Source organism: Thermothelomyces heterothallicus, assembly GCF_042370625.1.
Source record: "Thermothelomyces heterothallicus CBS 202.75 unplaced genomic scaffold P884_scaffold_25, whole genome shotgun sequence".
NCBI lineage: Eukaryota > Fungi > Ascomycota > Sordariomycetes > Sordariales > Chaetomiaceae > Thermothelomyces > Thermothelomyces heterothallicus.
In genome coordinates, this window is record NW_027192586.1 from 492,110 (window position 1) to 507,406 (window position 15,297).

Here is a 15,297-nt window from a genome sequence, read left to right on the forward strand (position 1 = left end):
CGAGGTCCTTCAATGGCCGGCTCGAAGCCCAGATTTGAGCCCTATTGAGAATGTATGGCACTGGATGAAGGATTGGCTCGAACGGCACTATAACCTCCAGTCTCTAAGCCTTGCGCAGCTTTGACTAGCTGTTTAGGAGGCGTGGGATGCGGTGCCCCCTGAGTTTCTTCAACAGTTGGCCCCAGTTGGCCCACTCAATGCCCCGACGGCTAGCGAAGGTCACGAAAACGAAGGACGGGAAACTGGGTATTGATACTTCTATACTATAGAGAATTGTATAGGCTTGGCTGTACCTTGACTTCTTGGCTGTTTCACTTTTTTTAGTTAGTTGTGGGGCATGTACCGCGCTAGGATTTGTTATCCTGGAGGAGGTGTAGTCCGTACATACAAGGATCGATATCCGTATCTACCACTACAGCTCCCTACCTTACCAACCCATCTGCTCCTATCATGATATTGAGGCAGTACGCAGCACGTAAAGGTAGGTGGCTGGGGAAGATGTACCTCAGCCAAGACAGTCGGAGTTTGGGAGGTGACATGGTGACATCGTATGCACGTCCGTGTTTGGGCGGATTGAAGTGGGCCCACTGGAGCTGGCTGCAGCGAAAATGACGACACGAGCTCCGATTCCAGATCCGTGCCAAATTCTCCGGGTCAGCTACACCATCATCACAATCGCTATGAATATACAACGCTAACTGACCAAAGCGGTAACTTTTCTATAATGGGAGCATCCGGGTCCAAAGCAGCGCAACGGACGGTTCGCAAGTTCCCCTCACGCGCACCGGGGTCATCGCCACCCACGACCACGAACCCAATGACGAGGCCAGCGCGGCGACCGCCACCATCCCCCTCAGAAGATGTCCAACCGAGGTCTCAGCCGCAGGCTTTTTACACCAAAGATGACGGTTAGCTTTTTCTCCCTTTTTCTTTTTTTCGGGGAGGAGGGGGGTGGGGAGGGAAGTGGCGCGGGGCGACCCCAATGGGCAACACTGACGAGAAAGCCAGCAATCCGTGCCGACTCGACGGACCCCGATGGTACCGAACTCAGCCCCGACTTCGCCGCCCGGCTCCAGAAAATGGGCATTGTGCAGCCCAACCCGACGTATTCGCCGTCGTCCATAGCATCCCCATTTCCTGATGTGTCCGGAATCCGCCAGTCGGTGTCGACGCCGCAGTATCCGGCTTCATCGAACAACGCAACTCTGGGAGTCCTCGAAGTACGGCGGCAGCTTGAGGCCCGGGCAAGGGAAGAGCTCGAGAACACAGGCAAATCAACCGACAAAGGGAGAGAGTTCTTGGATATTGGCACGATCCGGCAGATACTGGTGCTCCGACAAGGCGGCGCGTCACCAGCCGACATCGAGGCGCGCCTGAGGCTGAAGCCTGGCGTTGTGGAAAGGTTCGGGCCGCAGGGTGTGGTTGCACCCGCATCCTAAGCGCCGACGCGAGTTGGGGGGCGTGATGGAGTAACGGGGTTTGCATTAACTACTACCTGAAAGCTGATCGCCAGGCGGGCGGCTCCGCCATTTAATGTCTTCAGGGACCAATATCCCACCACCATTACTGGTTCATGTACATTATTATTACCCCTCCACGGATACGCCGAGCCATGTGAGAGAATGTCCGGCTAAATTTCACGCACCCGGCGGCGGTCGATCAACGCCACTCCTCGTCTTACCACGCACAGTGGCCTCCGTCGATCCTCAGGTCCGCGCCGGTCATGAAGCTGCTGGCATCGCTGAGCAGGAAGACGGCGGCGCCGCGGTACTCCTCCGGGTAACTCAGCCGCTTGAGCATGTTGGCATCGGGCCATGCCGTCCGCCTCTCGGGAACGTCCTCGAACAGGCCCGCGGTCATGGCGGTGACAATGTATCCGGGGGAGATGGTGTTGACGCGGATGCCGTGCTCGCCCCATTCGGCGGCGAGGTTGCGGGCGAGTTGCAGGACTGCCGCCTTAGATGCGTTGTACGCCCTTTTGGTCCCCTTCTCGTCAGCCAGAGATTCCTCCCCTCGGCTGCTGCCGCCAAGCACGAATAGAGAGGGGTGCCAGGAGGGAGAAATTAGGGGATCACAAAAACGAAACATGGAAAGAAAAAGAAAGCTTAGAAAGGGAAAATAAAAAGTAGAAAGAAGACGAAAAAAAAAAAAAAGAAAAATAACTTACGGGCAGATCAACCCCCTATTCGCCACCGTCCCGCTCATGCTCGCGATCAAGACCAGGCTCCCCTTCTGCTTCCGCTTGATCATCTCCCTCGCGACGGCCTGCGCCGTCATGAAGACGCCGGTGACGTTGACGCCGAACATGCGGTCCGCATCCTCGGCCGTGTACTCGAGCGCGGGCGTCTCCTGCTGGATGCCGGCGGCGGCGATGAGGCCGTCGATGCGGCCCTCGGCCTCGGCGATGCCGCCGACGATCTCGCCCAGCGCCGCCTGGTCGCGCACGTCGACGCGGTGGTAGCTGAGGCGAGGACTTCTACCGTCGTCTCTGCCGCCCAGCTCCGACGCCGCCCGGTCCGCCACCCGCGCAAAGTCGCTCCCCGCCCCGGGCTCCGGCAGCCGGTCCAGCGCGTGCACCACCGCGCCCGCCTCGAGCAGCGCCTCGGCCTGCGTCAGCCCGACGCCGCGCGCCCCGCCGGAGACCACGATCACGCGGTCCTTGAGGCTGAACTCCGGGAGGAGGTAAGGGTTCTTGCCGTTGCCGCTGACGCCACTCCCGTTCTGGCGGGTTGGGGTCCCGTAGAAGCTGCGGCGGCTGAGGGCGATCGGGAGGAGGAGGGATCGGCGGACGAGTAGGGCGGGCCCCCGCCGGCCCGCTGTCAGGGCTGTCTTGCGGATGAAGGATGACATGGTGTGGGGAAAACAACTGGGCAATGGGCAGGATCGCTGTGTGCTGGCCCTTAAATATAAATATCTTGCCGCAGCTTAATTGAATCGAACGGGCTGCTGGGACCTGTTTATTATTTTTTTTTTTTTAAAAAAAAAGAATGTTTCTCGCTCTCGCTCTCTTTTAGAGACGACGGGTTTGAAGGTTCGCGGACGTGCTTGCTTTCCTGGGTCACGAGAGATCTGCGAGTCGATGAGATCAGACGGTCGGACAGAAAGGGCCCAGCACGGCCGACCGTTTGTCCCTTTTATACGAACAATCAAAGGAGCTCGAAGCGCACACAGCGCCGTCATGGGAATTCCCCTGCCCTAGCCAAGTCGAGAAAGGTATGAGGGGACACAGACGTCCCGGATTTCCTCATCCAGACCCTCCTGACAGGCATTGAGGCTCCGGAGCCATCTGGTCTCGAAGACCGGAGACCGGGAGATGTCACCACGCCAATCTCGATGACCAGGAGCACCCTCCCCCCCTCCCCCCCTTCGAGCGCTCAATGAATCCGAAAATTCCAATTGGTTCGTGAAATGCTGGATAGAACCCCCCTAGGACACCTCCTCACCTCAATCTCAATATTTCATTGTGCGGATGCCGCGATAGCGATGCTGTACTGCAGCATCTCGAAAGGTCTAGGCACTCGTCAGTTGCGGGGTGCGCAGCTCCAGTTGGAGAGTGTGGAGAGGGAGCCGGCTTTCCTGTTTGGGTATGTCCGCGAGCCGGAAGAAGGGGAGAACGCGACGATCATTGCCGCTTCCACGAGCAGCCATTTTGGGCCATTCGACACGAAGTCATCGGGAGTATCGGAGGATGATGAGGGATGAGAAGGGGAGGGAAGAGGAAGGGAAGGAAGAAGAAAAAAGGACGGAGAAAAAAAAAAGGGGGGGGGGGTTTGGGTGGGTTGCGGGGCCTGTGGTGTCATCATGGCTTGGTGTAGCAGTGCTCACTCAAGTGAACTGCGTTACCGCTCAGATTAGTGTAACCGCCGGCGAGCTGCGATGACCACCGCCGGAATGGCCGTGCTGTCGGGTCCGGGTTCCGAACCCGGGTGGGGCCGAGAGGCGGGCCGGAAATTGCCCTCCCGGCGTTGAGCTGAACAACAAGGCAAGAGCTTAATGATGAAATTGCTGATGGTGGTATATCTGTTGCACAGGGTAGTGACCAATGCCTCCTGAAGGTAGATACTCCGTATTTCGGTACTATACATATACACAATACCCACTACGTGATGAATTGCTTTTGGTTTTAAGCTCGTGGCACCGGGGAACAAAGCGCGGAGCTGTCATACACGTTCCGGGCTCCATGGCGGCGACGTCTGATCTATGGCCAAGTCATGTTGCCTGAGTTTCCGCCGTATGCAGCGACACATCGTCGAGGTCGGAGGCGCGCCTTCGCGTAGAGAGATCGAGTTCCGGAAGCTCAGAGGTGCCTGCGAATTCTTCAGACGGCCAGGGTAGGTTTCTAGGTGCAGTGATGCCGGCGGTCCGGAGCAATCGGGGCAATAACGGAAGAGTCCGCACCGATCCCCCGTTCCGAGCTGCATCCTCGCTAAGATGATGCCCTCCGGCCGGATGTCCGAACCGGCATCTCGGGAAGTCGACATTCATTACACCAAATGGCACCATTTATCAACCACTGTCAGCTATCACCTTGCGGCCCAGTCAAATGAGCTGCTAGTTCAAGGCTCTCGAGCTCCGAACTGTGACGCTCCGAGTCTTGCGGCTCATTAAGGGACGTCGGACCGCCGTCAAACTATGTTCGGCTTATTATGCCGAGCGCTTCTCCCTACAGAGCAACTGCAAGGGCCAGAGAGTGCAGCCGCGCATCGGTCTCGAACGATCTGGCGCACGGGGCAGAAGGATAGCGGTCTGGCCCGTCACCACGCCGTGGGCGGGCGATTGCGGCTCTCGGCCGTGGCGCGATCCTTGCGGGTCTCCGACCAGATGCGAGACGGCGATGAGAAATCGCTGATTGCGCGTTTTGGGTTGCATGGATCTTGTTGTGCCGCGAAAATGGATCGAGAGTCATACGATGTCAAGGGCACTCCCCAAGCTAGCGTGCGGAATAAACTTTTCGGTGATTGTTCGAAAATTTTCCCGAAATCACTAGTGTACGGAGTACTCCGTAATTCTTTATTAAGTACGGCCCCACTCGACTGAGGCTCATGCCTCATGCTTTGAGCGCGCAAGATCGAGATGCAACGGCTGCCCCACGTCGCTCCAACGAGACAGCGCTTAATAGTCTAGCCGCTGGTGATATTGCACAGGGCCTATGTAATAATGACCGGGGAAGAATAACTAGTGTATGCATAGGCTGGCGGTGATGCCGGCATTGATGAGGGTAACTTCCGGAGATGGGTCCGAAGCCCGCTCTTTCCCGAAAGAGATTTTTGACCACCCTGTGAAGGCCAGCAAGCAGTCTCCCACACCATCTGTTGGGATGACAAGCACGTGCGCAAAAATGGGCGTTTTGGCGAACTACTATGATATTTTCAGGTTGCCAGATCGGTGTGGAGCTGGCGCTAGCCCTTTCCTTAATTCGTTCACAGGCCACGAGATCAGCGGGTTTTCGACCGACTGGACCCTTGTTCGCGGGCCATGTCTTCCACGAAGCAGCGTATCGTCGTACGCATGTAATGCACGCTGTTGTGGGAGAGTTGTATTGTCAAGAAAATTCCGTGGGAACAACGCGTGGGGAAGAACCAATGACGGGCAACGGCTCGTGCTCCGCACGTGGGCATCCGAAGGGCAGGTTTTTTTTTTTTTTTTTTTCCCTTACGTTGCCGATCCGACATTTTTTCTTGGGAGACAATGCGTGGCAACCCGCGCTTCAGGATCCCTGCTGCTCACCCCATCATACGAGCCAGGCTTCCTGGGCTGGACTTCGACTCGCCGCAGTCTCTATTCGCCCTAATAACAAGGAAGCCGAGATGACCCACCCTCGTTTCACACCGGCCACATATAAACACAAGGACGACCCGGTCGGTTTCGGAGGCGGCCTCATGAGCCCTCATCCCTCTTGGACCACATACAACAAGTGGACGACGTACAAGTCCGTTCCGGATCGGCTTCGCCAGAGATCTATGCACACGGCCAGAAGAACAACACCATGGCGCTCACATATCAACAGTCCAAGTTGGTCAAGGACACCATACCGGTCCTGCGGGAGCGCGGAGAGCAGATCACGACCACGTTCTACAGGAACATGCTGCGGGACCACCCGGAACTCCACAACTACTTCAACAGCGTCAACCAGAAGAATGGGCGCCAACCGCGGGCGCTGACTGCGGTCATCCTCAGCTTTGCCTCCAACATCAACCACATCAGCGAACTGATCCCCAAGTTCGAGCGCATGTGCAACAAGCACTGCTCGCTCGGCATCCAGCCGGAGCACTACGACATTGTCGGAAAATATCTCCTCCAGGCCTTTGGCGAGGTGCTCGGCCCGGACATGACGCCGGCCGTCTTCGCCGCCTGGGAGAAGGCATACTGGCTGCTGGCCAAGATGCTCATCGGGCGCGAGGCGCATCTGTACAGGGACTTTGAGCCGTGGACGTCGTGGCGCAAGTTCAAGGTCGACCGGGTGGTTCCCGAAACGGACGACATCTTCTCGTTCTACTTGGTGCCGCAGGACGGCAAGAAGCTGCCCAAGTTCCTGCCCGGTCAGTACGTCTCCCTGCGGGTCCAGGGCCCGGACGGCTACATGCAGGCGCGCCAGTACTCGCTCAGCGACGCCTGGAGGCCGGACTACTACCGCATCACCGTCAGGCGGGACGAGGGCGCCCCCTACGCCAACTCGGTCTCCCGGTCCTTCTTCCACCCGGGCCTCGTCTCCAACCTGCTCATCGACAAGATGGGGCCCGGGTCCCTGGTCGAGCTGTCGCACCCGGCCGGCGACTTCTTCCTCGACGTCCACAACACCAGCACCATGCCGCTCGTGCTCATCTCGGCCGGCGTCGGCGTCACCCCGATGGTGGCCATCGCCAACACCGTCGTCCACCTGCAGCCGGGCCGCGCCATCTCGTGGATCCACGGCTCGCGCCGGTCCGTCCCCTTCGAGGACCACGTCGCCCAGCTGCGGCGCGAGCACGGTCCCAGCTTCCGCACAAAGATCTTCAAGTCCCGCCCGGCCTCGGGCGACGCCGCCGGCGTCACCTACGACTACGCCTCCCGCGTCGACCTCGCCCGCCTCGACCCGGAGCAGGACCTGTACCTGCACAGCGGCGGCGCCGAGTACTACATCTGCGGGCCCGAGCAGTTCATGCTTGACGTGGTCGACTATCTCATGGCCAAGGGAGTCGGGCCCGAACGCATCAAGACTGAGCAGTTCTCGACCGGCGATCTGGCGATGAAGCGTCCGTGAAGCGGTCGGTCTGCGGTTGGAAGAAAAGGGTAAAGCAAGAAGGTCGGCCACCCCCTTTTCTTGGTCTGTATGTTTTTCATTTATTGGTTCTGTTCCAGTCCATATTCGAGTAGACGGCATCACAAGTAGAGGCGCGGAGACACACTATCAAAGCGAGATACCCCGGGATTAGATCTACTCTCTCCTCTTTTCACTTCCATTTTCTGGCATAGGTCTGTTTGGTGCCTTACTACAGAAACGGGGAAAAAACGCTCTGGGGTTTCATTGTCGGGGAAGAAAGATAAAATTAAGGTCGACGGGGGTCGTTACGCCTATGCGGGGTTTGGGGTTCAAAAGGGTTACGTTAGAGATGATCCAGATAGAAGATAACTGACACTAGTTGATCGTTTGGCCATGATTAAGTGTATATGTGTGTATGTACAGTACTGTATAGTTATACAAAGGACTTCTCGAACTATCCAAGGGAGTGCAATGTGCAGCGCTCGCCATGATCAATTCATGCTATGAAAGCCCACGAAAAGGTGCATGTGTGTCTTGGGTAATGAGAGGCAGTCAATTGTACGACGTAGTGTTCATACACAGACAGTATACGGATTACAGTATGGGACTGCCGTGGTGTTTCCTCGGGCCGTCCCGCTTCGCCCGCTCCGCGATCCCATCCAATCCACATGTCAACCAGCACCGCGAGTCCCACTTTTCTTGACCAAGCCTCAACCGACTTTCTAGGAATCAAAGGATAATTACCTAACCCCGCCGATTTCCTTGGGCCCTTCTTTGGCACATGCATTAAACCTCGTTCTCAAGGAAGATCGAGTAGACCCTTTTAGAGTTAAGCAGGAATGCTGGTTACGGAGCCTCATACGCTCTTATTACTTATCGAATAGAACGCCTTGGTCGTCTTGCACAATTTCACAGAATCAATAAATCGCTGGATTGAAAGGTTCGTTGATAACTCGTACATAAACGCTCCTCGACGTAAAACATATCCTGTTTGCAGTAATTAAAGCTCTCGGACTCTGTGGTGAGTGCTCAGTCTGTCGGGGCTCACTACCTAGTTAGGAAGGTAGTGAAGTTGGGCTCGGGTCCAGAATGTTAGCTTAGATCCACGAGTATTATGGGACAAGGACATCATTCCGAAGAACTTCCGAGAGGACATCACTAGTCTGGGTTCAGACGTTTGCCTCGGAACTGAGGTCAAAGAAAGCAAGCAGTAGAAGGTCCGAAATGGGGCAGTGAACTGATTCGAGAAGGAGCCCTTTGGCCAGTTTCAGCGAGAGCATACCCTGCCCCAGTCCTTAACACCTATGACTAACATATAGGTCTACCGACGAAACTCAGGAACCTTATAATAACTACGCGGCCAAATCCGATTTCTCAGATGATATTCGTAAGTCTCGTCCATTAGTGCTAGTTTTCCGTTTTCGTTCTTCGGGCTTCTGTGCTCGGACGGCCATAGGAGGTCAGCCGTAGCGGGTCTCTCATCACCCATAGAAGCTAGTAATCCTCGGAACTCGGAATTGGTTGTTATATGTTAGAAGTGTCTAGACCCGAGGGCTCTTTCCACTTCTACTACCATACTACAAGCACCACAGTGTTACAGCATATGGCTGTCAGTAGGTCAGATCCGACGGACCTACCAACAGGGATAATGAGCCAGGGGTCATAGATATATATTTAGATAGCATCCCCAAGTGCCTCTGGCACTTAGAAGAATCAACGCATCTTACCACCACTTCTACAGACCGTACCAGTTGGTCCAGGAGTGCCGCCTACGGTGCGAATACCACTATAGTATCATATCTTATAGCTAGTCCGAGCTATAGTTAGTTATAGCTATCGAGCTATAGTAAGTAGTACCTACTACTAGTTCAAATCTACGATCTTCGTTACTATTCGTGTTCAAACGCCGTAGGAGACTATTTGCCTAAGTCAAGCGACTATATCCCTCTGCTCTAAGTAGACGCCTAAACGGTTAAAAACGACGGTAATACTAATACTATTAAGAACCGATGAACAAGTCTAAACTATGGTAAGCGCGTTAGACTTACCGCTTTATTGTTAGGAACGCCTACTAACGTTAGGTTTAGAAGCTCTCTCTAATAGACCTTTAACTCCTTAAGCTAGTAATATCTCTTAAGGAGGCCGATAACTACTCTACTTATACCTAGGACTTTTATAACTACCTAATAGACGAGGATTACCTAGAATCGTAGACTCTTAATAACTATACCCTAAGAGGACTTGTTAGGCATTTTATAAGACTCCTTCCCTAGCTCTCGAACGAAGCTCTTATTCTACCGTTACTACTAATAGCAAGAACTATACTAGAAGTATAAGTTTAGGAGGAAAGCTAGTATAGGGGACCCTTAGAAACCCTAAAAACGCTAAGTCCCGAAGACCTAGTCTAGTAATTTACTATATTGCTAGAAACTACCCTATAGAGGATAACTCTATCTGCTAGCCTACCGGATCTACTAGAGACCCTAAGGCCTAAGCTAAGCCTAGTAGGTCTAAGTAGATAGGGTAACTAGATATTAAGTAGACCTAGTAGAGCTATTTAAACCGTGATTATAATTAATATGCCGAGGGAACTTCTAGAAAGGAAAGAACCCTAGTAAGGACCTTTATAAAACCCCTAGCTAATAGTCTAGCTAATAGGAGAATTACTAATAATAATGCTAACATTAGTAAGGGATAATCCTATAAGGGGATATATACCCCTCTTATTACTAGACCTAATGGAGGAAACGATTATAAGACTACTCTAGAGGGTAATAGTTAGACTTCTTTAGAACGTTATAACTAACTAGGTAGATATTAGTTCCCTTTAGCTATAGCTAGTATATATAGCGTTATAACTAGTGATAGACTAAGCTTAGAAGATTATTAATATTAGCTTACTTTGGCTAGATACCGACCGAAAGATTATAAATAGTTAGCTAATCTTCTATTATAAAAAGATCTATTATTATACTAATACTAATCTCTAGATCGAATATATTTATAATATAGTTAGAGGAAACGTTTCTAAGGAGCTTCTCCTATAAAATGACCTATAGGTATTATTCTATAGGTTAGCCTTATAGTAATACGAATAATAACTATCGCTAACTAAGAAGGAGACCCTATACCTAAGTATAGAGATATAGCTCTAGAGGATTAAGGAACGATTTAGTATCTAGTTTAACTAGGTAGGTCAATAGCTAGTTTAGAATAGCTATACCGAAGATGACCTAGCCTTAGGTAAATCTATCTATAAATTCGCTATAGACTTCTTCTACTATACCTAAGTCTAGGGAGATAAGATAAACCATTAGCTTCTAACTAGACTCTAGTTAGTAATGACTCCCTTACTTTATAAGCTCTACCCTAAGCTATATAAGATAGATACCATTAATTAGTACCTCCTCTATACCTCTAAAAAATAGGAAGCTCTTTTAGAAGAACTTAGAGCCGAAAAGAGGTCAAGGAAGGTAGCTATATTTAATATTAATAATACCTTAGATAGGACTAATAGTAATAATAGTAATAATACTAATAAGGAATAAGCTAATTAGTTATATACTAACCCCCAAAAGGGTAGTTAAGGTTAGCGGTACTAGACTAACTATTATAGGAGAAGGAAGAAATAGAAACGTAGGTATCTCCTATAAGAGGAGCGATTCCGAAGCTATAACTAGGAGTCTCGACCAAAGGAGCGTAACGACCAAGTTAGAAATAGCCGCCTATAGGGCACCAGAGCCTAGGAAAAGGGCAGATATAGCGACCGGAATCCCTACTTTAGACGGTTCTGCCGCTATAACTAGAAGCGTATTAATAAGGATAGTACCTACTACTATTATAACATTATAATAGTATCTAGCGAGGATAAGAAAGCTAAAGCTAAATACAAGGAGCTTAAAGCTACTAGCTATCTCCTAATTAGTGACTATAAATCCGAGACTGACGGAGATAGTAGCGATAGAGAGGCGTACTTCCTTAGTACCGCTAAGGAAAACTATATCTAGGAAGATAGCAATGTCTATAGGCTTTATAAATAGTCATTCGCAAGCCGAGGAGCGTTATACCACTACCTATATCAGGATTACAGAAAGAAACTACGCCTACCTAAACTGCTAAAGGAGGACCTTCCCTAGGTAGAGTAGGACTTTGTAAAAGGAGCGGCTATACCGTTAGAATTAACCGAGGAACCATAATAATAGGAAACCACACTTGTCTCCTTCGAACCTAGCCAAGTGGTAGAAGCCAACCTAAGTATAGAAATACCCTTCCACCGGCTAAAGAAGACGTCTTACCTATATATTCCGGTTCGAGCCAACCTAGGAGACTAGACTATAGACATCTATTTCGATATAGGTAGTTTAACTAACCTAGTTAACTAGATATAGATTACCTAATAGGTAAAGAATCCCTAATAGATTAAGGGCGAACCCTATACCCTTAAGGGAGTCAATTCGAAGACTAGGATTAGTAAATAGGTTAAATTTGACTTCTATATCCTAGGGGAGGCTAGGAATATACCTATTGACAGGTATATCTACATTATAGCCGATGTCATTAATAAACTTGCTCTAAAGATACTACTAGGTACCGACTTTATAACCGCTTATAGTATCAAGATTAACTTTGTCAAGGGTATCTATACCTTTAGATCATTAGCTAATATAAAGGTCTATAGGGATATCGTAAAAAAGAACCCTAAGCCTATATCTCGGAAAGTCACCACCACCTGGTATACTATTATACCTATATACTCTACCTAGCTACTCGAGACATACTTTATTCCACTACCTAATAACCTCCTAGAGAATAAGTACTTCCACTTTACCATTAGCCAAGAAGGAATCTAGGATATTATAGTCACCCGGCGTACCCTAAGGGTAGTAATCGTCCAAAATGACATTAATACCCCTATAATCATCCAAAAAAGGGATAAGGTTAGCTATCTATCAGAATACTCAGGAGAGGACACCGCTATATAGATTAGCGTAACGGATATAAAAGATATATAGGCCAAGGTTCAGGACGGAATCACCGAGCAAGAGCTAAAGAGGAGGTTAGAAGAAGCCTAGTATATATACTACCAGGAAAAAGCCGATAGCGACTAGGAACTTCTACCACTAAACGGGACAAGTTTTTATACCCTGTTATATAGTATCGAGAAACCTAATGACATTCTAGCTATCAAAAGCAAGGATAGTGTTAGTATAGCTAATGTAAATCCCGAATTTGCACTTAAGGTAAAGGAACTTCTAGACAAATACGACCTTTACTAGGACAGGGGAATCGTGCTAATGCTAGAACACCAGAAGATATAGATCAATCTAGTTAACGGATGGTAAAAGCAAGTCTATATGGTTAGACCGTACCTAATAGGGCTTAAAGACCGCGAAGCCCTTAATAAGCATTACAACCAACTCTAGGCATCTAGAAGATTCACTTTTATAGATAAACCTACCCTAATTACATGCCTAGCCTTTATTATATAGAGGAAAGTCTCTAAAAAGCCTAGGGTAGAGGTTAAGAAAAGCCGAAGTATAGTTAACCTATAACTATTAAATATAATTATAGTCCTAGATATTTATCCCCTGCCTAACTAGGATAACATTATAGCTACTATAGTTAGTAACAAATTCTTTATAGCCTTAATGTTATAGGCCTAGGCTCTACCCAGGCTAATTAATAACAGGCTATACCTAATTTCGGACTAGACCTATATACGTTCGTAAGGCATTCGTAAGGCACACGCTTAGTACCTGGTTAGGCTCCAACCCGACGCCTAACCAGACCCTAACCAGAGCATATACGTATCCCCTATATTAGGAAACAGAACCCCTTCTGGCACCTGTACTTACTTTCTCCTCTTTCTTCCCTTAAGATAGTTAAATAAAACATTATATACTTATCTACAGTTGCTATAAGGCTAGTATATTATATTTCAATTACCTTCTTTTTGATAGTAACCCTCCCGAGCGAATGACTAGCGACTTAGTTATAGCGGAATCTAGGATATATACGCCCTCGAGCCTAGTAGAGTTATAAGAACTCGTCTACTCCCTCTAAGCGGCGGTAGCATAGTAGAACGCTATAATCGACTCCCTCTAGGCGTCCCAGACTTAACCTATACTAACCCCTGACTTAGTCGGGATGTCCCTAGAGAGATAGCGGCCTTAAAGGAAATGCCTCCTAACTAGGGAACCTTTTGACGGTAAGAAGGAACTTTTTATAGTATAGAAAAGCACGATAAAATATATCCTTATAGCGGATAGAGACTTTATCAGCTCTAACTATGACTAGTAGGTTTTTATCTAGGGAAACCTAATGTAATAGGTTTAGACCTAGGTTATAGTATACTATAAATCTATAGGCCCGAAGATTAGATACGACCTAGCTTAGTTTCTCTAATACCTTAAGAGCGTCTTTTCCGACCCTTATAAGAAGATAGTAGCCCTATTAGAGCTTAAGTTCCTATAATAGAGAGATAATGAGCCGTTCTCTACTTTTATTATCTGGTTTAAGGTAAAACTCTCGAAGGTAGGCGGTCTCCTTTAGAACGATAAGATATACCTAATCAAACTATAATAATGCCTCTCTCCGAGACTTAAGTATATAACTATTAGATAGGGAATTCCCTAGGATAACTATATAGTAATAGTAAAGAGATATTGTAAAATTACGACAGACCTTAAGGCTCTCTACCTAGGCAATAGATATTAGCAGATACGAAGATGATAGGTAACCTCTAAACTATAGAAAGAGAAGGATGTCGATAGGGATACGCCGATGACAGGTATTAACTCGGTACAAACCAACCTATAGAAGAAAGGTCCTAGTAAAGATTAGCCAAAGGGACGTAGAGGAGATACTCTAAGGACGAAATAGGTTAGTTAGAAGGTATATATAGTACGATAGGTAGCTAGAGTATATATCTAGTATAGATAAAAGGGTCACTTTATTACTAAGTGTAAATACGCTCTTACTAGAAGACTAGTATAGTAGAATTAGCTAAAGGCCGACATTTATACCCTAGAGGCTAAGGAAGAGAGAGAAGATAGCGATTAGTTTAACAAGGAAGATAAGGAACAGGGAAAAGAATAGCCCCTAAGCAAAGTCTTATAAGGGGGCTAGAAGACTATAACTACTAGGAAAGCGAGTTTATAGAGATTAGTAAGAGAATAGATAGACCCCCTTTTCTTATTCTAGTCTTCCTTAACTCTACTAGCTTTATAAATACTTAAGTAGATAGTAGATATTCTAGCTATAACGTTATTAGTAAAAGGATATATTAGAAGCTTAGACTTAAGTAAATTAGTTTACTAACCCCTTATACCTTTAGTACTATAATAGGGGTATATCCTAACTAAAAGATTACTTAAATAGTTTATATTACGACAGATATCGATAGATAGGAGAGTTAGGCTACATTCTATATAGTCCCTAGACTAGTATAGGATATTATATTAGGCCTTCTATAGATAGAATATTAGAAGGTTAAACTAGATATAAGTACTAGCGTCCTAGAGATCAGGGTATAACTAGGACTACTTATCTAGGAAGTCTCCTTATAGACTAAAAAGATAAGAATCTCCTAAATTATAGGTATAGTTTTTATAGGCTTAGTTCGGAGAGTATAGAAAAGGAAGACTTCCGATACCTTCCTAGTTATAAGTATCTAGGAAATAATAACTATCTTAGAATTGAGGTATAAACTCGATAGGGGTATAAGAGAAAAGGGGAGTAGCCGCTTAGAACTAGAGGTAACTCTACTAGAGGAGCTTTGTAACTTTGCTAACCTCTTTAATAAGGAGAAGGCTAGCAGTTTACCGCCTTACTATAGCGTTACCGATTACTATATCAAGTTAAAAGAGGGTCCTAATAGGAAGATTCCCGAACTCCCTTAGGGACCCCTCCATAATATACTACAAGATTACCTATTAGAGGTCCGGAAACAGGTCGTTAATCTATTAGATAAGAGATAGATTTGGGCGAGTTCCTCTTCGGCTACTACTCCTATCCTTTTAGTAAAGAAGGCAGATAGGGGATAAAGATTCTATATA

The 15,297-nt window shown here is 48.3% G+C and overlaps 4 protein-coding genes across 4 annotated transcripts; 3 read left to right on the forward strand and 1 right to left on the reverse strand.

Annotated features, from left to right (window-relative positions):
* Positions 1-724: 724 nt before the first annotated feature.
* P884DRAFT_208267 (uncharacterized protein) lies at positions 725-1,439 on the forward strand (the record flags this gene model as incomplete). Its single annotated transcript, XM_069438858.1, has 2 exons — positions 725-908; positions 1,009-1,439. The coding sequence occupies 2 exons, from the start codon at positions 725-727 to the stop codon at positions 1,437-1,439; spliced, it is 615 nt and encodes a 204-aa protein (XP_069294953.1).
* Positions 1,440-1,495: 56 nt separating this feature from the next.
* On the reverse strand, positions 1,496-3,118 carry P884DRAFT_249402 (uncharacterized protein). Its single transcript, XM_069440595.1, has 2 exons — positions 2,168-3,118; positions 1,496-1,975 (listed from the first exon to the last, which is right to left on the reverse strand). Exons 1-2 carry the CDS (start codon positions 2,848-2,850, stop codon positions 1,678-1,680), a joined length of 981 nt encoding a protein of 326 aa, XP_069294954.1. The 5' UTR covers positions 2,851-3,118; the 3' UTR covers positions 1,496-1,677.
* Positions 3,119-3,185: 67 nt separating this feature from the next.
* Positions 3,186-3,702, forward strand: P884DRAFT_208288 (uncharacterized protein; the record flags this gene model as incomplete). The annotated part of the gene is made up of 3 exons (XM_069438859.1): positions 3,186-3,213; positions 3,274-3,403; positions 3,555-3,702. Coding segments are annotated over 3 exons (306 nt in total), but the record flags the coding sequence as incomplete, so codon positions are not given.
* Positions 3,703-5,786: 2,084 nt separating this feature from the next.
* Positions 5,787-7,684, forward strand: P884DRAFT_263427 (globin-like protein). The gene has a single exon (XM_069441757.1). It carries the CDS (start codon positions 5,987-5,989, stop codon positions 7,238-7,240), a length of 1,254 nt encoding a protein of 417 aa, XP_069294956.1. The 5' UTR covers positions 5,787-5,986; the 3' UTR covers positions 7,241-7,684.
* The last annotated feature ends 7,613 nt before the right edge of the window (positions 7,685-15,297 follow it).

What these genes read in the sequence shown, in the direction of transcription:
- P884DRAFT_249402 (XM_069440595.1), bottom strand. Translation starts at nt 2,850, where the DNA reads ATGTCATCCTTCATCCGCAAGACAGCCCTGACAGCGGGCCGGCGGGGG. An exon ending in AATAGGGGGTTGATCTGCCC is followed by an intron (nt 1,976 to 2,167) that starts GTAAGTTATTTT and finishes GGGGACCAAAAG; the next exon opens with GGCGTACAACGCATCTAAGG.
- P884DRAFT_263427 (XM_069441757.1), top strand. Translation starts at nt 5,987, where the DNA reads ATGGCGCTCACATATCAACAGTCCAAGTTGGTCAAGGACACCATACCG.